This window comes from Myotis brandtii, unplaced genomic scaffold (genome assembly GCF_000412655.1).
Source record: "Myotis brandtii unplaced genomic scaffold, ASM41265v1 scaffold134, whole genome shotgun sequence".
Classification (NCBI taxonomy): Eukaryota; Metazoa; Chordata; class Mammalia; order Chiroptera; family Vespertilionidae; genus Myotis; species Myotis brandtii.
Genome location: NW_005354756.1, coordinates 1,933,809 through 1,959,165, shown reverse-complemented (window position 1 = coordinate 1,959,165; position 25,357 = coordinate 1,933,809). Strand labels below are relative to the sequence as shown.

At 42.2% G+C, this 25,357-nt stretch overlaps 1 protein-coding gene across 1 annotated transcript in view; it reads left to right on the top strand.

Annotated features, from left to right (window-relative positions):
• MYRIP (myosin VIIA and Rab interacting protein) overlaps window positions 1-25,357 on the top strand; it is a 159,399-nt gene that overhangs the window by 24,598 nt on the left and 109,444 nt on the right. The window contains exon 3 of the mRNA XM_014534937.1: window positions 854-997. Coding sequence (XP_014390423.1) covers window positions 888-997 — 110 coding nt within the window. The 5' untranslated portion in view covers window positions 854-887. The remainder of the gene's footprint in view (window positions 1-853; window positions 998-25,357) is intronic.

The following is a 25,357-nucleotide window of genomic DNA, read 5'->3' as shown; positions in this document are numbered from 1 at the left end:
CTCTTGAAATGATTATATTAGTTTCCCCTTTTATTCTGTCAATGTGCTGAATGACACGATTGATTTTTGCATGTTGAACCAACCTTGCATCACTTAGATAAAGCCCACTTGGTCATGGTATATAATAATTCTTTTGAAATCTTGCTGAATTGGTCCACTAATATTTTGCTGAAGATGTTTGCATTTCTGTTTATGCTGGTCTTCAGTTCTGGGCTATTTGCTAGAATTACTTATTTGATTTCATCCCTGGATGCAGCCATTCATTAGATATGTAGTTTCCGTAATTATTAGCTATGCACTGCTGGTAGGTGTTTCTTTGAAATACTGTCTTTTCTCCTGCTGGAAAATGGCTAAATAAGATTTTAGTATATATGTATTTTTCCTTTTGCAGAAGAGAGTTTATTGATTTCTAGTTTATATTTTATAGTCATGTGATGAAAAGTTCAAGGATATACAGTGTAAATAGGATATTTTTTAAGTACTATAGTTTATTTTATTTTGCAATCGCATATGGTACTTAGAGTATAAAACTTCAAACCATAAAATTTAGATTTTGGGGATATTACCTTCATAGAAATCCACACCAGGTCTCATGTATCTTCACTTTGTTGAGGAGAATAACTTGTTTATTTCTAATTAAGTCAGGATGAGTGAAACCAGCAGATGATCATTTCCTTTTCTCTGCAGGCTTGCTGAAGTCATCGGTAAATGTTTGCTGAGTATGAGAGCGCAGCAAGATACTACCTTATATAAACACTGCATTTAATTTTGTTTAATCACAAACTTGGTAAACTTTATCCATCGATCATTTTTATCTTCCCCTCAATTTGTGGTCTCTCCTTGGTTTTTTCAGGTCTTGTTTTCTCGGCCGCGTTTGGCATTGAATCATGGGGAGGAAGCTGGACCTGTCCAGTCTGACTGATGATGAAACCGAGCATGTCCTCCAGGTGGTCCAGCGAGACTTCAATCTTCGGAAAAAAGAAGAAGAACGGCTTAGGTGAGATGCTTCTGCTGCCTCTTGGGTGCCATGAGCCGTATGTGGACGAGTGAAAACAGGTTTCCCGAGAATGTTCCCTGCTGCCAGCTCTGAGCTCAGAAGTCTCTATGTCACATCCACACACGCTTACGTGTGTTCAAGAAGAATACCCTTCCCTTTGTCGAAAGGCTTGCCAGCTTCATTGATGGGTATCACAGTGTTAGTTAAGACATGTGACTGTTCATACTCTCAAGCAAGGTTTCGTTTGGGCTACTCGCCCTGTCAATCATTAGCTGTAGAAGGGGTGGGGTTGTGATGACAGTGGCTGTTGAGCTTGCTCCTGGCTGTAGTTTTCCTGTCGGCTGGTACTATTGGAACATAACCAGGGGACTGTGAACAGTTCTTGGGAGAACAACAGTCATCCCTCTGCAGTCTTCTGTGAGAAAGCTCCCCTCCCGTGGTAGACCTGGTACAAAAGTGACCGTCTGGTTGGGGGTGGGATCATCTGGCCCCGCATCCTCCTCCTCATGTCATAGAGGTGGAAACTGAGGCCCAGAGGGGTGGGGTCTTCTGACTCCTGTAGTTGATAGGCCCTTGTGGAAAAAGTCTTGCCGCTCAGTTGGGTGGAGTGAAAAGGTCCGAGTGATAGAAATGAGGCCACGTGTTGGGCCTCGCGTGTTAGAACCAGATGGCAAGTCCGCATCAGCTCCCCTCCTCCGTAAATCTGTCCTCCCACGAGAGCCCATGGTTTGGTCACGGCACCATCTTCTTCCTGAGGCACTGAGCTCCAAACCTCAGTCTTTAAAAAAATTTTTTTTCAATTACAATTAGCATACAATATTATATTAGTTTCAGATGTAAAATGCAGTGATAAGTTATGAAGTGATCACAAACCTCAGTCTTCTTTCAAATATGTTTTTATTGATTTCAGAGAGGAAGGGAGAGGGAGAGAGAAATAGAAACATCAATGATGAGAGAGAATCATCGATCGGCTGTCTCCTCTGTGCCCCCAACTGGGGATCAAGCCTGCAACCTGGGCATGTGCCCCTTGACCGGAATCAAACCCGGGACCCTTCAGTCCGCAGGCCGATGCTCTATCTACTGAGCCAAATCGGCTAGGGCTGTATTGAGATGTTTAACATTTATTTGCATAGAATAATTTAGAGCAGTGATTCTCAACTCTGGCTTCACATTAGTGTCACCTGGGCAAGTCCGAATAATCCCGATGCGTAGGCCAGTGAAGTCAGAATCCCAGGGAGTATTTTTTTATAGCTCTGACAGTGATCATTGTATGTCACCAAGATTGAGAATCACTGATTTAGAGCAATGTCACCCAAACTTTAAAGTACATGTGAATCACCTGGGGATCTTGTAAAATGCAGATTCTGACTCAGTGGGTCTGGGATGGGGCCTGAGAGCGTCAATTTCTAGTAATGCTCCCGGGTTGAAACTGCTGCTGGTCTGTGGACCACATTTGAGTCCCCGAGATTTAGAGGAGTTTCTCTTGTACGTTTTATCTCCTTTGCACCTGGGCTTACACTCCCCTTCTCATTCCTGATGGTCTACTAGTACAGTTGTTCTTTTCTCTTTCTTTCTTTGAATATTTTTGTCAAATATTTTGGGGGGTATTTTATTCTTTTTTTTTTAAAAAGCAAACAGGCTAGCTAGATTTTACTTTAATTTGCTAATTCTACCCTTTCCTTTCTGCTTTCTGAACCATTAATTTCTGCGTTTATTTTTATCATCCCTTCCTCTTATTACACTGTTTACTTTTCTTACTCATTTCCCCCCTGGCTTTTGAATTGCTAGTTTAATTCTATCTATGCTTACTTGTTTAATGATGAAAAAATTGAAATGCAAGACTCTCCCTTCTATAGGCCTGGCTGCATGTCACAGAACACTGCCTCTAACAACACTTTCTAAACAGTGAGTGTGTAACTGCAGAGTTATTTGGGGGAGAACGACTTTTGTTTACACTTTTGTGATTAAGTTTTAGTTCTTTGTGATCCAAGAAAGTAAAGTTACCATTTAGATAGCTTAATAAGTTTTTAGAGCTATGTTGGCCTAATATGACTAAATTCTTGAGTGTTTCATGAAATTTTGGGGGGGGGGGTGGAGAAGGGGCCAAGAGGGAATATATCCTCCTAGATTACACAGTGCCATTTATTTCCATTTTGTCTTATTTGTGGGGTCACAGACATCAGACACCCCAGTTTGTAGTTAAGCCTGAGCAGATGCTCAGGGCCTGCTGGCCTCTGCTCTGTGTAGTTCCCACATTCTATGAGGAGCTGTAGGAGGGCAAGATTGCCTGATAACCCTTCCGTGGCGACCTGGGGTTGCGAGAAGCAGCAACAACACATTAAAAGTTCAGGGTCAGCCCTAACTGGTTTGGCTCAGTGGATAGAGCGTCGGCCTGCGGACTGAAAGGTCCCAGGTTCGATTCCGGTCAAGAGCATGTACCTTGGTTGCAGGCACATCCCCAGTAGGAGGTGTGCAGGAGGCGGCTGATCGATGTTTCTCTCTCATCGGTGTTTCTGACTCTCTATCCCTCTCCCTTCCTCTCTGTAAAAAATCAATAAAATATATTTTTTAAAAAAAGTTCAGGGTCACACAGTGACGGAAGTCCATATAAAAATGAGCATTTCTCTCTTCCTGTTTAAAAGAAAAAATAGACACTCGACCAAACAATACGTCTTCCAAGTGTATGTACAACCGCATTATTTTACGGTAAAGTCTAGGGAAAAGGATATAAACTTTTGCTGAACCCTTAGTATTCGTCCAACAATAACACACAAGCAATTAACACACTTAGGAATGTTTTTTTAGGCTCCATTTACAAATGATTCTCTTAGGTTTTATAATGACATGGTTCAATTGACAACAAAAGGTCTCCCCCTTAATTCTGTCTTTTAGTTACTCAATTCCTCCCCACAGTCTAAGCTACATGGTTCACATGTATGTATCCTTCCAGAGATACTTCATGCATATACAGAATCTCTCTCCCTCCCTCCTCCTCCTCCTCCCTTGCTCCTCCTCCCCCTCTCTCTTTGTGTGTGTGTGTGTGTGTGTGTATAAATTTAATTTTCGTCCCTTTTTAATAAAATGGTATCATCTCATTGTCCTGAACCTTATTTGTAACACATCTTGGAGGTCTTTGCACAGCAGTATTGAGTGCTTCCTTATTCTTTTTCATAACAACATAGCATTTCGTTGCCCAGGTGGACTATATGTTCCCAATAACTTATTGGTGTATAATTTAAACACTGTTACAGTTATAACCTCAAACACATTTCATTTCAAATGAAGTTTATTTGTCAGATAATTCTTAGAGATAATGAAATCGCTAAGCAATAGGCTGTACACATCTGTAATTTTGATAGCTATAGCCGAATGGCTCTCCATAAAGGAAATAATTTATATTCCCACCCAGTCATGTAACTACAGCATAATTTTCAATAGTTCCAAAGCACACTACATGGTCCTTTCAAGTTCCTATCCCCAATTTCTTTTTTGTGTGGTCTTGCCGGACTGTTTAGGATGGGAGTGTGAATAGTCGGATGGGCCCTGGTTTATGTCCTAACCCATCCTGGTGCCTCTGTATTTTCCCTAAAACACAAAACACACACTGTTGCTATAAAGCGTCATAAATTCAGGACACTGAAACGGTCAGGGTCTAGAGTCCATTACATTTGAGGGTCTCTACAAAGCCCATCTACTTGCTAACCTGCCAGCTAGCAGACAGCTGGTAAACCCTCAGTCCTATAAATCAACATTAATGAGAATTGATTCAACAGTTTCCAAGGACCTTATCTTATTGCTCATACAAGAAATCCCATCGGCACTTTCCCACACTGCCTAGATATTAAATAAGGCTTATGATGATTAAGTACCAGAAAAGTTAATTAAGAGGTAATTCCAGGGGAATGTACTGATCTCATAGGACAGTGGTCTTCTACTGGATAACTCAACAAAGGCGGAGTTATCAAACCTCAAGCACTAGGCAGAGGCCCCGCACCCAGCAGAGCTGTGCTGCCCCAGCCCAGCCCAGGTCAGCTGCCGTCACCGGGAGCTTCCTCCCAGCACAGGGGGGGCTCTTACTTCCACTTGAGCCTCAGGATCAGCTCTAAAAACAGGACCTCTGCGTGGCAAAAAGGACTTGAAACAATGATGAGGTGGCTGCCACTTGTCTTTCCTCATTGGATGGGGCCATCATCAAGCTTTAATAATATTCAACTAAAGGGTAGGGCTTATAAAAATATAAAACAAATGAGAATGTTGTCACAGATTAGGGTCTGCCATCAGAGCAATTTATGCCAAAAATTTAATGAGATAGAGCTTATCAGAATTTTCGAGAGAAAATTTCTAGAGCATGAAGACATGGTCTCAGTCACGGTGCCCTAGACGGGTCTATAGAGCACAAGAGTCCAAGTCATCAGAACTGAAAGTCTGCTCAGGTGATCATGTCAACATCATGCTCACAGAGCTGTTCCAGAGCAAACTAGTATCTCGTTTAATTTTCAAAACCCCACTGACCCCGTTGATGAAGTTACTAGCATATCTCAAATACAGGGGAAACTTGCTACTTCCTATTTCTATAAAATCCACAAATCTGAAAAGTCAGGCCTAAATGATCAATCCTAATTCCTAGTAGGCAGGTAAAACGCAGGGTTTCATCGGGGTTCGTAGAACAAATGTTTATTCCAGCGCAGCGTCCAGCACTTCCTGTTTCTGGTTAGTGGTGGTCCTTGGTGCCTTCCATGCCTGACACATGATGACCGGGTGACCACTTAGTATATAAATGTTTAACCACTGGGTTATACACCTGAAGCAAATAGAATATTGTACGTCAACTGTAATTAAAAAATATATTTTTTTAAAAATCCAGTGACGTGGCTCTCTTGTCATCCTGTCCGCACTTAACACACATTTCCTATTCTGAACAGACAGAGAGGTATAAATCCACAGGGCTGCTAGCATGGTTACGCGGCACGTGGAACTCGGCTCTGTTTGCTTACTCGGTGACAAACAGAGCCCTTGCCAGCAGCACTTGCCATAAAGAACTCAACACAGGGCGTGTTCACTTGGCTGCTGCCCACAGGTTTCAGAAGGAGCAAACATTGCATCAGAGAGCAAACACTGGCTGGGTGACTGGCGGGACCCTCTGGAAACCAACGCAGTAGTGTCTCCTTAGCCTGGAAAAGTTTCATTCCACACAGTGAAGCTATCACTCCAGTTTTCAGGATGAATTTTAAGGAGGATGATGGGAGAAGACGACAACATTTCGTGATATACAAAGATGTTCACTGCAGCATTCTTTATGCTATAAACATCATGAACAACCCAAATATCCAATAATCAAGGGATGGTTAGATTAAGATGCATTCATGTGATGCAATGATATGATATGACATTACAATAAACGTAACATAACAGCCATCTCTAATAACATTGGACACTGTTAAATATAATATTAAGTGGGGGGAAACTATATAGAATGCTGATTTTCTTTTTAAAAATCTGTCTATCTAGCCAGCTGGTGTGGCTCTGTAGTTGAGCATTGATCCATGAACCAGGAGGTCAGGGCACATGCCCGGGTTGTGGGCTCGATCTGCAGTAGAGGGCGGGCAGGAGGCAGCCAATCAATGATTCTCTCTCATCTTGATGTTTCTCTCTCTCTCTCTCCTTCTCTCCCTCCCTCTCCCTTTCTCTCTCTAAAATCAATAAAAAAAATATTGTTAAAAATAAAAAAAATAAAAATCTGTCTACTGTACATACACATTCACACATTTTTTTAAAGAGACATTTCCTCCATAATGGCACTTCTCACATCTGTTTTGCTTTCCACTGCCTCCTGTACAATCCTCAACATACACAAATGTGCTCACGCACACACATACACACATGCACACACATGCACATGCATACACAGATACACACAATGGTCCATGGCCAGATAGTAAGTTATATGTGGACAGAATCTTGTCCTTTTCCCAGTGCACAGCACTGCATACCAGCAGCTCAATAACTACCTTTCACGGTAGTAACTGATAATAAAGGTTAAGTATCTAAGGCAACTTACCACTGTTTTTACAGTGGTTATTTCTAAGGTGTGTGATTACGTATAGTTTTTATTCTCTTTAAACTTCTGTGTGCTTTTCATTGTTTCCTATATAGTTGCATGTTTATAATCAGCATTTTTTAAAGAAATGAATTTTAATAAGTGAAATAATACCCATTTGCTTCTGGTACATTCTTCTTCCATTGTTCAGTTTGATAAATATGTAAGTGTACACAGTTAATGATGTCTCAGTGTCCATCCAAGTAGAGTGGAACATTTGAGCGCTAAGAAGAAAGGATGTGCCACTAAAAAAGGAAATGATCAATTTCTGTCAAGACAAGTAAAGAAGTGGGGGCTAGTAATCTATAAACCCGATAGAAAATAAGACACACTATTGAAAAGAGAACAAAGCCAAGAACATGTTCTCCTTGTTAGCAAAAGGTCTAGTGCCACATTCAAATTCTTTTACTATAGTATCTACTTAAAAACACAATTCAGTAACCCTTTGGAAAATGGAGGTCAGTAGTATGTTTCTATAACCCTGCCTTTTCCTTCTTCATATCCTTGCCCATCTTACCCAGGGGACTTGAAAGTTTCAAATTTTACCTAGGACCTTTTGACTGTTTTATTTAAACACTAGCATATGTTCATCATAAAATTTTTGAGATACAGTAAAGGAAAACTATTCATAATATCATTACTAAAAAATAATCAATGACATTATTCTGTGTACTTCCATGAAGATTTATAAATATGTGATTCAGTTGTATTAAAATATATACACATATAAAATGTGTACTTTGCCCTAGCCAGTTTGGCTGAGGGGTTAGAGTGTCGGCCTGCAGACCAAAGGGTCCTAGGTTTGATTCCAATCAAAGGCATGTACCTTGGTTGCATGCTCCTCCCCGACCCAGGGCTCTGGTCTGGGCGCATGCAGGAGGCAACCAATCAATGTGCAACACATTGATGTTTCTCTCTGTCTTTCCCTCTCTCTTCCACTCTCCCTAAAAATCAATGGAAAAATATCCTTGTGTGAGGATTAACCAACCCCAAATAAAAAAAAAGTGTACTTTATCATATATATTTTAATGACTACTATCTATTATTATACATATATTACTCCCCAGTTCTTTAGCACTTCTACCTATCTTACAAAAGGAGGGGACTAATAAATTAGGGTAAATAAACTGATAAATAACATATGCATATATATGTGTGCATAGACAGTTTGCGTATATATGCGTATATTGATGCACATACACATACCTACTAATATATGTTATACACTCAAAGAGATTATCTTCTCCTTAATTCTACTTCCAGAATAGGTCTTATTTTAATCATAAAGACTTATAACCTCATTGCAACATGGGTTGTAACTGTTATTCATTTCATCGTATTACCCTGCCATTAATCATTATTTTTCCTGAATATAGGCAGCAAAAACATGAAAAAAGTATATTCTTTAGAAATTATAAATGAGTTTTTCTTTACAAAACTAATATAAGTAATTTACAAAAATTCTGCAAAATACAAGAAACTATAAACCCATGTAAATATCCTACAATCTAAGAAATCGCTATTAGCCCTTTTCTTGTTCTTTTTTAAAAAATTTAAGTATAGTTTGTACACAACATTATATTAGTTATATTAGTGTCAGGTGTACAATAGAGTGATTTGATATTTTTATACCTTACAATATGACAGCCCCACTGATTCTAGTTACTGTCTGTCACCATGCAAGTTATCACAATATTATTGACTGTATTCCCCTTCACTTTTTAAAATCCATTTTCCATCCTCCTGCCCTTTGACATATGAAAATATGTTCAACATCACTCATCATCAGAGAAATGCACATCAAAACCACAGTGAGATACAACCTCATACCAGTCAGACTATCATAAAAAAGTCAGTAAGTAACATGTGTTGGTGAGGATGTGGAGAAAAGGGAACCCCTGAACCTATTGCTTATTCTTTCTACTTTACACACACATGTTCAGATACATGCGTGTGCGTTATTAGATGCAGTTGCAGCAACCATAACATTTTATATATTGCTTTATTTTTTAACTACTCCTTGCCCATTTCCCTGTGTAGCTCCATACCCCCCAAGCATCTGCAGGAAGGGCTGGTCGTGCTGGAATAGTACCCACTCTGGTGGTTTCCCTGCCGGAAGGCTCTGCTGTGCGCTGGCTGCTCTTTTGCATTCCATCTGACGGAACTGGCCTCTTCCCTCAGAGGTTGGCAAGATAAGACAGAGCGATGAGCCCAGAGTGAGCAGATTTTGTGGCTCATTAGGACTTTTATTTATGGGGATTTCGAATTTGAAATCTGAAGCCAAAGTGAGATTTGGGGGCAATCTGCAGCTCTCTTAGGTCCAGAAATTACATTTTAAAATGGGCTCCACAATTGAATGGCTGATGTATGAGATTTTGTTAAGATATTTGACACGGGGGGCCCACAGAGAGCTGACTGAGCGGAGGACAAGGAGGTACGCCATTCCAGTGGTAGTTCCAGAGGCAGTAGGAGCCAAAGGCCCTGCCAACCTACGAGGCAGGTCACTACAAGGAAAAACCTACAATCCAGCTAGACAGGCAGGAGCTGGGCACTCGGCATGGGGACAAGAATCAGCCAGGGAAGTGGACCTGGGATCACACCCGAATAGTTGATGCACAATGGGAGCCCCTGCGTCAGGCAGGGACCCGGCGCACACGAGGGGCCCAGCTTTTCTGGGGACTCAAGCCCTCAGTGTGGTTTCCTAAAAAAAGGGCCCTCTAAGCTGGAGCAAGAATCTCCCATCTGGGAGAAGGAGCTTGTTATAAGTCACCTCGAGAATCAGAGCGGTTGTTGAGGAATTTCCACATGAAGGTATCAGCTCGGAGACTGGACCAGGAGAAGGGCCTGTTGGCTTCTGGCCACGAAGGCAGGGCCGGTTTGCGAGAACTGAAGAAGTTCACGGGAGCGAGGAAGCTGGAACTCCAACAGCAGGGCAAGGAAGAAAGCGAAACTCAGATTCCCACACTGTCTATCTGTGCTTATCACACTGTTTCGGATCACTTCTGGCTCCACAATACTGTACGTGCCTGAAGGGCAAGGAAGAAAGCGAAACTCAGATTCCCACACTGCCCATCTGTGCTTATCACACTGTGTTTCGGATCACTTCTGGCTCCACGATACTGTACGTGCCTGGATTACTGTGGCTGAAGAAAGGTGCTTTTATACCTGCTGTAAAAACAAACAACACTTTTCTCTTCCTTCTCTTTCAAGTCCTGAATTTTTTGCCAAAGAAATGCCTTCTGCAGCCAGAGGTCTGAGACATGGAGGTCATGCCAAGAATTGGTGCCACAGAAGTTTTATCAGAGCCCAGCAGGGTTGAACCTCTGACGCTAGCAGTGGAAAAGTAAATAAGATCAGGAACTTCGAACCACAAAGGCAACCTAGTAGAAAATTGTTACTAAAGAATTTGGGGTTCTGGGGAGAATGTATCCAGAATTCAGAATCTGCACATGAGTGCAGATTTAAAAGTAAAGAGAATTAGCATCCGTCCCTTTTTTCTACATCACAGCAAACTGGCAGCATCAAACCCTCCTGGCCATGTGTAAAGACAGATCCCTACAGGCAAGTAGGTGATAGCTTCCAATTTTATGGTGCCAGAGACAGTATAAAAGGTATAAATATGAGGTCATTCTAAACTCACATATTATTTCGAAGGCCATGACATACTTGATCAACCGTTAACTTCAGAGGAACATCGAAGGGTTGGTTCTGTCCTGAGATGCACAAAATTTCCATGGCGCCGACACGGTTCCTTGTGCTTTCCTTTCTAAACTGTACATTAAAGCCAGTACCAGCGTATTATCCTGGTACCACCTTCAGACGACAGAGATGACAATCCGATAGCAAAGGCCAATACAGATTAGGTAACTAAGACTTGGCTGGATCCTTCAGATACCTGAAAACCTCTGAGAGAAAAGGACGAGCCCCAAACAAAAGTGAACAAGCAAGCTTACTTGTTGGAACTATAAATTCCAAACTGCCTCGCCTAGCATTCCAAGCCAGTGCTGTCCAATAAAAATAGAATGTGAGCCGTATCTATCAAGTTTTCTTAGCAGTCGCATTTTCAAAAACAAAGAACCAGACAAAATTAATTGTAATTGTACATTTTATGTAAAATGTGATTTAGATACACTTGAATGCGTTTTCAATAGAAAAAATGTATTTATAGGGTGTGTGGCGTTCTTTTTCCTACTAGGTCTTTGAAATCCAGAGGGTATTATACTCTTAGACTCCACCTCAGTTTGGACAAGCCATATTTGAAGTGCTCAATGGCACATGTGGCAAATGACTACTGCAGTGTCCCAACTGTCCCCTCCCCATATCCCGACTTAAACCCTGCTACGTCCCCATCCCTGCACATACCCCAAGTCTTTGCAAGGACGGGTACCAGAGTTTCTAAGGTGGCCCTGATTTCACCCACTCTGTCACATGACGTCCGGGTGCCCCCGTTTTCAGTGCCGGGGGCAGGGTGCTGCCCTGGCTATTGGCCCAGCTATGAGGCACCAGTGCCTGGGTTTGGATTTATCCCTCACTATATGCAGTCAGAGCAAGTTATTCATATCTTTCCAGAGCCTTCGTTTACCGTTTTGGAAATAGACAACAGAGTTTTTCCTGGGGTTGCTGGGAATGTGAAGAGGTGGTATTCCTGGAATTTCACACTCTACTCAATGTGATTAGCAGTGTGGCAAAGTACTCTCTTCCTCCCCTGCCTCCCCGCCTCCCCCGCCCCCACGGGTCCTGATGGGGCTTGAGAAAACATGTCCTCTTTTCTTATTCTGTTGCCCGGGATGCTGCCTGCTGCCCAGAACTTTGTATCAATCCACTTACACAATCCGGTCTGTCTTTCAAGGATCAAATGGCATGCACCCTCCTCCAGGAAGTCTGCCTGTTCCTACCTGCCACCTCTGAGCTGGAAGTATTCCTGCGGATCTGCCTTAATGCTTTTATGTCTCACTCTCCATAGCATCCTAGTCATTCGCATCAGACTTAGCTCATCTTCTGCGCTCTCCCTCAAGGGTTAAGGCCCTTATTAAAATTGTGAACCCCTCCCTCTCTCTCCCCTCCCGCCACCGCCCCCCACCCCCTGCCTTCACATTTGTCCAGGAGGCTCCTGACATTCACAATATGATTTCAAAGCAAGCGAATGACTAACAGCTTTGGTTTAATATACTTGACTTTTTCGTTGTTAATAAATAAGGTCAGTAATAAATAGAAAGGAGACTTTTAAAAAATCATGTAAGGTCCCCTCTAGCTTTGAGATTGATACTCTGTACCCTACATTCCTCCCCACCTACAGGGCCCCACACCTGCCCTTCACAAGTGTCCAGGTTCCCTCCCAGTATCTCCCAGTTCTGACTCCTACCGGGCCTTCCCATCACAAAGTGACCCTCTGACAGGGCTGTGTCAGGCCCTCCACTCCACCAGTAAAACCACTGCTCTGGGCTCTGCGAGCTCAGGGCCCGGCCAGGTGACTGCCTGGCTCACCTGCTCTACCAGTGCAGAGGAAGGAGCCCCAGCCTTGTGGCCTCTCCCCGCTGAGGCAGCAGGTGCAGGAACCGGGTAGGTTAAGGCCACCGTGTCAGTGTGACATCTCAGAGCCCCAAGGGGCCAGGGAGGAGATGCTGGTCAGGTGCGTTCTGTGCACGCACAGTTATTTCATAAGCCGTGGGGCATGTTTATTCCAGCTGAGGAAAGACGAGGCGGGCCCATTTCAGGAAGGATGTCACCAGGAGTGCTTGTTAACTCATTAGAGCAGTTTTAACTGTCCAAGGATCACAGAGGACAGAGGCATTTTACTTCCTGAAAAAGAAACTTCTTTTTCTTTTTTTAAAAATATATTTTATTGATTTTTTACAGAGAGGGAGAGGGATAGAGAGTTAGAAACATCGATGAGAGAGAAACATCGATCAGCTGCCTCCTGCACACCCCCTCCTGGGGATGAGCCCGCAACCAAGGTACATGCCCTTGACCGGAATCAAACCCACGACCTTTCAGTCCGAAGGCCGACACTCCATCCACTCAGCCAAACCGGCTAGGGCAAAAGAAACTTCTTGAAAAATTCAGTTATTATAATACAGTTTTAATTTGTGTAAAAGGAAATGGGTCCTTTCCTTTTTGATAAATGGTGATTTCCTCAAAGGAGTTTCTGTATAACAGACTAGACACACAAATCTTTTCTGGTTTTGAGAGAGGCTTTGCTTCTACAGTGGCTCTTCCACACCCCTGGCAGGTCTTCCTCATTCCCTTACAACATTGAGACTTAACTTTTGGGGGATGGAAGATTGCCCCCCCCAACAGGTCATGCCAGCAAGTGAGGAATTGAAACCATTAGGGCAGCAAGTGCATCTTGTTCCCTTACTGAACAGGGGAAAGGCGTGTACACGCTACAGCTAGGACTGCAGCAGCCAACACTCTCAGGAAAGGACTAGGCAGGAAGTTCGCTGCCACGGTCTCATTCTCCTACCCTGGCCCTCCCTTCCTTCCCTGGGCCTGGCCTCGCCTGGGCCCAGCAGGCCTTGGCAGGCGTGAGTACACTGCCAGTTCAGCAAACCCTGACAATTAATGGCCAGTCACAGTTACGGGAAACAAGTCCATCAAATCTAACCCCTGCTCCCTCACAGACCAAGTCCATTAGAGCATCAGCGAATCTTTGGAAGTTATCCAGATGCGAACTATCTTCTTGCAAGCATATGATAAATGAGAGATTTTTAAAGCCTGTGGCTATCTCATTAAATGTCCCCAAGACTCAATTTGAACACCAGAGGACCGTGCAATTAACAGTCATTTTAAAAAGCACTTTTGTAAATGTGTAACATCACAGGGTGTAAATTATGATTCCAGTTCGTGTCTGAAGATCTTTCCTTTTTTTTAAAAAAATATATTTTTATTGATCTCAGAGAGGAAAGGATAGGGGGAGAGAGAGAAACATCAATGATGAGAAAGAATCATTGATTGGCTGCCTCCTGCATGCCCCCCACTGGGGATTGAGCCTGCAACCTGGGCATGTGCCCTGACCGGGAATGGAACCGTGACCTCCTGGTTCATGTCAGCACTCAACCACTGAGTCATGCTGGTTGGGCTAAGTCTGAAGATCTTCCCACAAGTGTCTTCTACTACCCGAGGGGCCAGATGACAGAAGAAAACCAGGAACCGGGCATCAGCAACCTCCCTTCCAGACTTTACCTGTAACCGCCTGTGTGCCCATGAGCCTGCTTCTTCAGCTGCCAAGTCAAGGGTGGAGGCATGAATGCTCAGGCCCCTCTTAGGTCTCACAAACCATATTAGTCCAAGTAATACCAGGCTATGTTGCTATAACAAGTAAACCCCCAAGGTCTGAGTGGCTTAACCCAACAAAGGTTTCTTGCTTCCTCACACAGAGTCCCTTGCTGGTCCTCAGAAACTCTCCTCCATCCAGTGTCTTAGGGACCAGGCTCCCTCATCTTCGATGTCTCAACACAGACTTACAAGGTTCCCACAGCAGGACTTTCACCCGGATTTCAGAAATTGTCCCCTAACTTGTTTCTCCACGGCTTCTCTTGCCTTTCCAGAATGACTTCCCCACAGAGCAGCCAGGGTGATCCTGTAAAACAGTTGTCAGATTGAGTCACTCCTGAACTCAAAAATTCTCAACTTACATTTTCTAATAGCCATACTACAGCACGAGTAAAAAGAAATAGAAAAAATTAATTTTAATGTTTTTCTTTAATCTCGTATATCCAAAATATTGGCATTTCAAAATATAACCAATATAAAAATTATCAGTGGGATATTTTACAATTTTGTACTAAATTTTTTAAGTCTGTTACACTTACAGTGCATCTCAGTTCAGAATTGCCACAGTATAAGTGCTCAGTAGCCACACCTGACTGGTGGCTATGGTATTGGTCAGCGCAGCTTTGGAATATTAACTCCGTGGGGCAAAGACTGGCTTTGCTCACTGTTTTATACCTAACACCTAGAACAATATAAGATAATGCTTACTATGCTAAAGAAATCAGGCAAATATCAAAATGAATAAAGAACAAAAACTTAAAGATGAAAAGGACTCAGTAGGATGAAATACATATTGATTTATACTAAAACCCTAATCAGTGTGTTACATAACAAATTAAACATAGCTTGAGAGAGAATTAGATGAATTCTTAAAGCCTAGAATGCAATAGAGAGAAACAGATGAGAAAATAAAGAAGAGCTTAAGAGTCAAAGGGAGGAGGGAGTGAGTAGGTCTCACCAGAGTTCCAGAGGCGAAAGAGAGAAAGAATAGGATGGAGACAATATTTGAAGAGGTTTTTGGCTGGAAATTTCCAACAACTGATGAAAAACTCCAATCAAGATTTTCATGAAGCCCACAATTTCCAAGCAGGGTAAATAAATCTACATGTGGATTCACCTTAGTGAAGTGGTAGAACACCAAAGACAAATGGAAGATCTCAAGAGCAGCCAGAGATAAGAGATATATTTCAAAAGAGTAACAACCAGAATGACACCTGATTGTCAACAGCAGAGGAACTATACCTTAAATGTGCCAAGTGCTATTTCAGAATAAAATTGGTAGACTTTGGTGGTGGATTGAATATGGGATCACAGAGGAAGCATTTGAAGAGTGTATGTCTAGTTTCTGGAATGCACAAGATACCTTCACTGAGATGGGGTGTACTTAAAGAGCCAGGTTTGAAGGAGAAGTTCATGCATTTGTTTTGGACAAGTTAAATTTGAGATTCTTTGAGAAATTCAAAAGATGAAGTTCCTTTTCCATCCCATTATCTAGCTCACAGATTTTATCCTGTCTAAAAATATATTACAAGGAACTTGGTCAGATGTCTTGATGAAATTGACTTACAATACAGGGGAGGGCAAAGTAGGTTTACAGTTGTGAATACATGAAATGCAGAGTTTATACTTGTATTATTTATTGTCTATTATTTATTTGTATTACAACTGTAAAACCTACTTTTGCCCACCCCTGTATATCTAGGGCAGTGGTTCTCAACCTTCTTAATGCCGCAACCCTTTAATATAGTTCCTCATGTTGTGGTGACCCCCAACCATAAAATTATTTTCATTGCTACTTCATAACTGTAATTTTGCTACTGTTATGAATCGTAATGTAAATATCTGATATGCTATATGTGTTTTCCGATGGTCACGACCCACAGGTTGAGAACCGCTGATCTAGGGTGATCTTTCATGCTATCAAAAATGAAATCAGTTTGCTGTTAATTGATTTTGAGTTGTAGGCCAACCACTTCATGATGTGGGACATAATTCAATGTTTAGGAACCTCAATTTCTTCATCTGTATCATGGCAAAAATAGCATATGACTCACTGAGGTGTTGTGAGGTCTAAAAGAGATGTTATACCTGGAAAAAAAAGATATGTTATATCTGAAAACCCTTTGCTATACAAAATGCCACACATTTTAATGATTCCTAACTCCTCAGAATCAGCTTCTTTTCCTAGTGCTTATTAGCCACCTGTTTTATTAACTACCTGTCTAGAGTTTTATCAGGCATTGATTTCAAGTTTTATATTAAACAGAATCTACCTCCTTCTCTCTTTTGAAAATTGGAATGCTATTGATCTGAATCAGAGCTCATTACCTATCCTCAGAGACCATTGATAGTGGTTTGTAATCACATTTCCATGTTCTTTCTGGACCCCCGGATGTGATTTGGCTCAGGTGGGCAATTTGACATCAGTATCGGGCTACCTGTGTGCTTTTTTGTTTTAACTAATTTTACCTCTTGTCTTGGATTCCAGTTTCTTATTTTAACTGGAAAATAAGTCTCTTCAGTGGGGAAGGTGGCAGAAAAAAATATGTTGAAGAGTTCTGAATTTCCCACTAGCATCTGTTAACCAGCATTACACCATCTGCCCTAGCAGTATCACTTTGTTTCTTATTTCTATTGCCCCGGAACATAATTTCAGACACAAGTTATTTTGAATGTCTTAGCTCATCCTGAGCTTTTCTGTAAATATTCTTATAGATCTCTGCCATTTATTTATTTTTTAAAAATATTTTTTTATTGATATCAGAGAGGAAGGGAGAGGGAGAGAGATAGAAATATCAGTGATGAGAGAGAATCGGTGATTGGCTGCCTCCTGCACGCCCCTACTGGGGATTGAGCCCACAATCCGGGTATGTGCCTTTTACTGGAATTAAACCTGGGACCCTTCCGTCCGCAGACCGATGCTCTATGCACTGAGCCAAACCGGCTAGGGTTCTGCCATTTATTTTTTATGTTCTTTTATCTTTAGTATGTATTTTTCAAAAACTGAGTTTTTCCATCTTTAGTTTGTGCTTTTGAAAGTATGGCCTTAAAGGTATGACCATAGCATAGCACTTTTTTTGCACATGGTTGATATTCCATGTTTGTGTGAATTCATGAACGGATGAATTAGATAATTTTCCATATAACCACATTGATTATTAAGATTTCTTCCCTTTGCTTTCTTACCAAGGGCACTCAATTATATTCACAATTTTCACTTGTGTGTTCTATTCTTTTTTGAATTGTGTTTTATCACGGGCTTAATCTTTTAATAATACATGTATTCTTCACATGTTTTAGAAAAATGTACTTATTTGAGGTCCTTTTCTGCATTTGATTATGCCCAGTTTTTCCTTTCTTCACTGTTATGTATTCCAAGATGGCATGACCACCTTCAAGGTTTCTGTCACTTTAGCATCACTGTGACTTTTACATTTTTAGTATCTGGTTGCAGCTGGGACAGCTGAGGTGACTGGGTCTCTCTTTGCATTTGGTCTTTCTTTGCAGTGTTGTAGTCTGAGGATTTTAAGGGAAGTATGAGTACAAGTTGCAAGGAATGTTGAAATCAAGGATCAGGGTCAGGCTAGTAGATGCCAACTCTTGATGAGAGGAGCGGCAAAGAACTAGTGGCCATATTTAATCTACCATGTATGCTGTTTGTCATCCACTTTTACTTATTTTCCCAACAGTTATTGTGTACATCGGGCTACATAATACATAAATCTAAAATAAGTAAAAGTAGTGGAATCATCAAAAACCTTGGCATTCTATGTTATTTCCAATTATACCTTTTTGTTTTCAGGTTTATGCTCTTACCAGAAACCCTCCTTCTGGAAATGCTTTGGCATAGAGAGACTGGTTATTATGATCCACTCAATTAATGTATGTGGGCAACACTGACCGAGAGACAGTGGCCATATGGTCCCTTCTCTTTGGGAGACAGTAGAACAAACTAGTTTTGTCACAGATAGGCCCATTGAATCCGCCAGCGATTTAGAGTTAGATCCTTGATCTGAAGCTGTTTTGTTTACTACATTTTCAAAACTTGATGTGATGTCAGTATGTTAAAATAAAACTCTATCTCCTGGTCTTAGCTCCATGGATGATCTACAACAGTGATCCTTAGTCCTGGTGGAACACTGGAATCACTTAGAGAGTTTTTAAAAGCTAGATTGTCCAAAGATTGCCTTGTAATTACTTGGGAGGCAAGAGGGGGGTGGTGGAATTCAGTTGAAAATATTTTTTTAAAGCTCCCATGTAAATCTAGTGTGTATTCAGAATAGAGCAGTACTTAAAACAGGGGTCAGCAAACTGTTTCTTTAAAGGGCACTATAGTAAATATTTTAGGCTTTGCAGGCCTTGAGTTCTCAGTTACAACTACTCACCTCTGCCTCTTGGCACAAAAATAGCCATAGATAATATATAAACAAATGAGCGTGGCTGTGTTCCAGCACACTTCATTTATGGGCGTTCAACTTAGAATTTCATTAATTTTCACATGTCATGAAATATTCTGAAAGGACAGAACGGGACTGATAGCTGTGTCCCTGACCCCTCTTCCAAGAAAAAACCACAGAATGTGTCAGTTACCCAGCCCGCCCTTAAATCAGCCAATGGGAATGCAAGTGGAACTAACCCAAGGCCAAAAGTATGCTGACCACCCCCTGTCTTTGTGTAACCAGACCCTAGCCACACCCTGCCTTTGGGTCACTAGCCCCTAGCTCTCACCCAACCAATTAGGAGTATGCCCCCACCTCCCGACCGCAAGCCCTATAAAATCTTTGTTCTCTTGAGACTCGGGGCTCTTCGCATGCTGCCGCTGCATCGGTAGGGGCGGAGAGACTGGGCTCGAGCTTGAATAAAGGCTCTTTGCTTTTGCATCTGACTCGGCTCCCTGGTGGTCTTTGGGGATCTTAAAATCTGGGCATAACAATTCTTGGGTGTGTGTTTTTTTCCCCAGCAATTAACATATGTAAAATCCATTCTTTACTCGTGGGCCATACAAAAACAGTTGGTAGGCCTCATTTGGCCCCCCTGTCAGAGTTTGCGGACCCTGCTGTAGACCATCTCTGAGTCATCTAGAAGGTAGAGACAAAACTTCCCTCCTCCACTGGAAACACTTCTTTCATGGTCTTGGAGAAGGTTTTCATCATCTTGTTTTTAAAAAAACTCATCATTTTTCAGTCATTGTAATATTTTTCCTTTTAAACATCTCTATTGTGATATAATTTATATGTCATAAACTAACCCACTTTAATTGTGCCATTTGATGATTTCTAGTAAATTTATAGATTTGTGCAATCATCACTCCAATCCAGTTTTAAAACATTTTCATAACGCCCCAAAGATCCTTGTGACCATTTGCATTCATTGTCTTTTCCCACCTCAGCCCCTGGGCAACTAATAACCTGCTTATTGTTTCCATAGATTTGCTTTGTCTGGACATGTCATATACCTAGAATCATACAATATGTAGTCTTTTGCACTTGTCTCCTTTCATTCAGCATACTATTTTTGAGTTAATCCATGTTGTATCATGCATAACTAATTTATTCCCTTTTATTGCTACATAACATTCTACTGGAGGGATATACCTCATGTTGTTTATCCATTCACTCATGGATTATGGGGCTATTATGACTAATGCTGTGAGGAAATTCCTCCCCATTCCTAGTTTATTGAGAGTTTTTATCAGGAAAGAATATTGGATTTGGTGAAATCTTTTTTCTGCATCTATTAATATGATCATACTTTTTTGCCCTTTTTCTACATAATGCATTAGTTGATTTTCAGAAGTTATAAATCACACTTAATCATGGTATATAATCCTTTTTACATGTGCCTGGACTTGGTTTGTAATATTCATTAAGGATCTTTGTGTCTATATTCCTGAGGGATATTGGTCAGTAGTTTTCTTTAATCATTATTTCTTTGGGTAGTGTTGGTATCAGGGTAATACTGACCTCGTAGAATGAGCTGGGGACCATTCCTTCCTCCTCTGTTTTCTTAATGAGTTTGGGAATAATTGGTAGCAATGAATTCTCTCAATATTTATTTCTGGGAATGTCTTTATTTTGCCTTCATTTTTGAAGGGATAATTTTGCTGGAAATTGAATTCTTGGTTGACAAGAATATGGGAAGAGCTGGGGACCTTTCCAATCTCTCCTGAGTGTGCATGCAGCCTTGCACATAGCACAGTCTTCCAGACCCCAGGGATATATTGGAGCTGATTACAACCCATTCCGGCTGTATCACTTCCGAGATCCCCCTGGTAATTTCTGCCTTGTCAGCTGATCTGTTTGTCCCAAACAGCATGTCAGCCTCTCTGTCATTCCCCATTCTTTTGCTTCTGGAATTATTGCTCTTTCTGACAGTGCCCAGAAGCATAAAGTTTTGCTGTGCCCTGCTCCAAATCTAATGCTCTTCCTTTGACAGCAAATGTGCAGGTTTTGCCTGGCTGGCGTGGCTCAGTGGTTGAGTGTCGATATATGAACCAGGAGGTCATGGGTTCCATTCCAGGTCAAGGCACATGCCTGGGTTGCAGGTTTGATCCCCAGTAGGGGGCATGCAGGAGGCAGCCGATTACTGATTCTCTCTTATCATTAATGTTTCTGTCTCCCTCTCCCTTCCTCTCTCCAATCAATAAAAATATATATTAAAGACAAACAAATAAACAAAACAAAACTGCAGGTTTTCATGGCTTGCCTCACCCTGGTAGAACTACCAACTGGCAGTTGTGAGAGGGGAGTGTGATGCAGAGGAGGGCAGAGTGCATAGCCCCAAGCTAAAACACACACTCCCACTGTTCTTACCTGGGCTTCAATAGTTTTATTTGAATAAATGCTTCCAATTTGCTATATGCCTTTGCTCCATTTCCAGAGTCCAAAAACAACTGTTTTTGACAATTTTTTTTTTTTGAGTTTTGTCTTTGTCCTCCTTGGTCTACCAATGTGAGCAGGCTGACCTGAGCACTCCTGATACCAGGTATAAAAAAGATAGGAAAAAAGACTATTGGGTCCAGGGGACCAAGCAGGAACAGGTGTCAGTTTCCTGTGCCTCCACATACCTCCCATTCCCAGGCAGGCTGTTCTTTTGGTCTTGGCATTATTTGTGGCAAAAATGGGACTAGCAATAGATGTGACAGTGACTTGCCGTTCCAGTACCCAGCACTGGCCCAGGGGACATCTGAGCGTCAGTGGGTTTGGGTCTTAGAAGTAAGTGAAAAGTGAAACCCACTAATCCCACATCATGATCACAGTTCAGTCTCTCCTGCCCCCCATTCTTTCCTGCACCTCCCCTGTTTTCCTCCCAGTCAGCCATCACATCAAAAGCGGGAGTCAGTTCTCATTGAGCATTCATTCCTGAGACCCTCTTGTAAAAAGCAGGAGCCTGGTTAATAAAGCAAGTATTTAATTTTATTATTTTTTAAAAATATATATTTTATTGATTTTTTTACAGAGAGGAAGGGAGAGGGATAGAGAGTTAGAAACATCGATGAGAGAGAAACATCGATCAGCTGCCTCCTGCACCCCCCTCCTGGGGATGTGCCCGCAACCAAGGTACATGCCCTTGACCGGAATTGAACCTGGGACCCTTGAGTCCACAGGCCGATGCTCTACCCACTGAACCAAACCGGTTAGGGCGCAAGTATTTAATTTTAATTGAGGCAAAGTTTAACAATAGCATGCAGTAAACTGTTTTTTGCTTACAACAATATGATTGTTTTTTTCCCCTTTATTTTCCTAATTATAGCATTTGTAGTTCATTAACAGGTTGACTTGCTCTCCTTTCCTCATCCACCAAACAGAACTTTTAGAAATTCATACAGCTTTGCAGAGGAACAATCTATACTAATAATGGAGGAATATGCAAATTGCCTGGGATGCCATCACAGTAACAATAATGACCAGCAGGCTGCCTGGGACGACAAGGCCGGCAGGGGGGTTAGTGAGGGACAACCAAATGACTGAACAGCAGGCTGCGTGGGGCGACCAGGCCGGCAGGGGGGTTAGTGAGGGAAGACTGAACAACCAAACAACCAATCAAAACGTAATATGCTAATGATATGCTAAGGCTGCTCAACCGCTCCCTATGACGTGCACTAACCACCAGAAGGCAGACGCTCTGACCAGTAGGTTAGCTTGCTACTGGGGTCCAGCCAATTGGGACTGAGCGAGATGGGCTGGACATGAACTGGAGCCCTCCCGAAGTCCCTCCCCGGTCTGATCGTGCACCGGTGGGGTCCCTCAGCCTGGAACCCTTTGCAATCTGGAACCCCTCAGGGGATGTTGGAAAGCTGGTTTCAGCCCGATCCCACAGGCCACTCCCCTTGGGGAGGGTGCCAGATGCAGGGCTCATGGCTGATGTGGCAGCACAAGCCTCTCCCAATCCGGACGGTTTGCGTGCGAGCCCGCAGCAGGCACAGTGGGGCTGGGATGAGCCGGAGCAGCAGGTAGGAGCTGCAGGCGGCGTTGGACTGCGGGTTTTGGCCCGATCCCTGCAGGCCACCCAGAGGGACCCCACCCATGCACGAATTCATGCACCGGGCCTCTAGTATGTATATATATATATGTGTGTGTGTGTATATGTATGTGTGTGTGTGTGTGTGTATAAAGACAGCAGTGCACTTGCAGTTCAACTAGCGTGACTAGCTCATATGTCCATTTAATGCAATTGGCACCACATATAGGTGTGGGCAGAAGTAGTTTTATAATTAGTTATATGGAAAAAGACATACAGGTAATGATTATTATAGTAACTTTATTAACTCAAAAGAGTAAACTCTGTGTTCCACATACTCACAACTATAAGCCTACTTCTGCCCACCCTGTACATGGGTTGTGTGTTTCTTTTGGCAAAGTTACAATTTACTGAAATTGAGTATTCCACGGCACCGTGTGGTGGGTTAGCCATAACAGGTTGCTAATGAGGGAATCAAGACACAAGCAGACGCTGCCTTAAATAGGAGCTTACATAAGCCACCTTAGTCCGTGCTGGCTCTACACAACTGCATTTCTTAGGAAGCAAGTTGTACACTGGGTCTTCCTTCTGAAAAGCAATGTTGTCCCCCTCACGAGGGGTATGCTGTACAGGCAGGAACCTCATGGTGAGGAGAAGTGTCCCTTTGATTGTTGCTGTGCTTTTAATATCATGCTAAATGGAACAGCACTTTGCAATCTCTCAACCACAGCAGTTTCCTCTTCTCATTCAAATCTAAGCATACAAACGTTTCCCTAACGACCCTTGGAATCCAAAATGTTTATCTGGCAGACCTGTGCATGCTGAATTCTGGAAGGAAATCTAGCTTCTAAAAAACACCTTAGAACATTGTGTCCAGGCTTGCAATCAAGGAAATCAATTCTCATGTTTCCCACACATTTTGTTTTCCAGGCAGTTTTTCTTGAATTTTTTTTGTGTGGAAGAGGTTAGACTGGTGCATGTTCGTGGAAAGGAATGGTAGCAGGAGACTTAGGATCCCAGCCCCGCCCCCCTTTCTATTTCCCTGATGATATTTACTTTATCTCAATCTTACTTCAGAAAGGATTTGAAGTGGCTTAATGATGTCACTGCAATTCAACTAGAAGAGCTAGGCCAGTGATGGCGAACCTTTTGAGCTCAGCATGTCAGCATTTTGAAAAACCCTAACTTAACTCTGGTGCCGTGTCACATATAGAAATTTTTTGATATTTGCAACCGTAGTAAAACAAAGACTTATATTTTTGATATTTATTTTATATATTTAAATGCCATTTAACAAAGAAAAATCAACCCAAAAAATGAGTTCGCGTGTCACCTCTGACACACGTGTCATAGGTTCGCCATCACTGAGCAAGGCAAAGGGAAATAGTGGAGAAACGAGATCAGCTGGTATTAATCACTCTGGAGAGAATCATTGGAGATTCCCATCATTCAAAGCCCATTTTCCTCCTGTGTTCTGGGAATTCAAGCAAGAAGGGAAAGTGTTGAATCTGGATACTTGATCTGGATGGTTGAGGCACGGGCTTTGCAGAACAAGATCAGCCACCACACTCTCATTTCCTGGCCTGACCCTCTGGATGTTTCCAGATTGGGATTTTGAAGTCGCCCTTCCATTGCTAGTTGAGGTGCCTAATGTCAGAGGGCCACCAAACAGCATCTTTTAGTTCAATTGCATCATGTCTAGGTTTGTAACTAGCTCCTTCAGCAAGGCACCTTTTTCCTATTCTGCTGTGAGATAGGTACTTATCATAGTTTTGGGCCACCATTAGTTGGTGCTGGAGGCTAAGACCAGCAGGTCATAATTATGCAAGAAGTCCCTCAGAAGCCTGATGGACTTTGATATTCAGCAGGGCTAAAAATCTGCATATTATTACCTGCTGCTGGTTGAACAGCTGAAGGCAATTCCCCTAACCTGATAATCCTTTATTGTTTACCAAACCTTACCTTGAGGTCTGTTTGCTTTGCTAAAGGTCAAATGTGTATTGTAGTAAATAAAAAGCCATGGGTCCGGAGATTCAGGGAGCTTCTCCACTAGAGGGAAGTGATCCGCCTGGTTCTCCCATGCCTTCCAAATTTATATTTCTTGTCTAATGTATCCGTTTATGTCGCAGCCCCTTCTCCAGATCCTGAACCCTTGCTGCAAAAGACTGTGGCAGTTGGGATTAAAAAGACTGAAAGGCATGCCCTGGCCAGTGTGGATCAGTGGTTAGAGTGTCAGCCCGCACACTGAAGGGTCGAGGGTTCGATTCCCAGTCCAGGGCATGTACCTATATTATCACATTTTCCTACCTACTTGCCAGAGAGAAATAAGAAAACTAGTAAACTACCCCAATTTGAATGCCATATTTCTCCTACTTACGTTATGATGGTAAATGTAAAGAGCAGAGAAAATGGCCAAAAGATTTAGGATCAGAGGCAAGAAACTGAGACTAATGTGCATTGCCTGACTTCACTTTTACTATAATTTGATGCGATTTTGTAACAACTGTGAGTATTAGGCAGGTAATAGCATT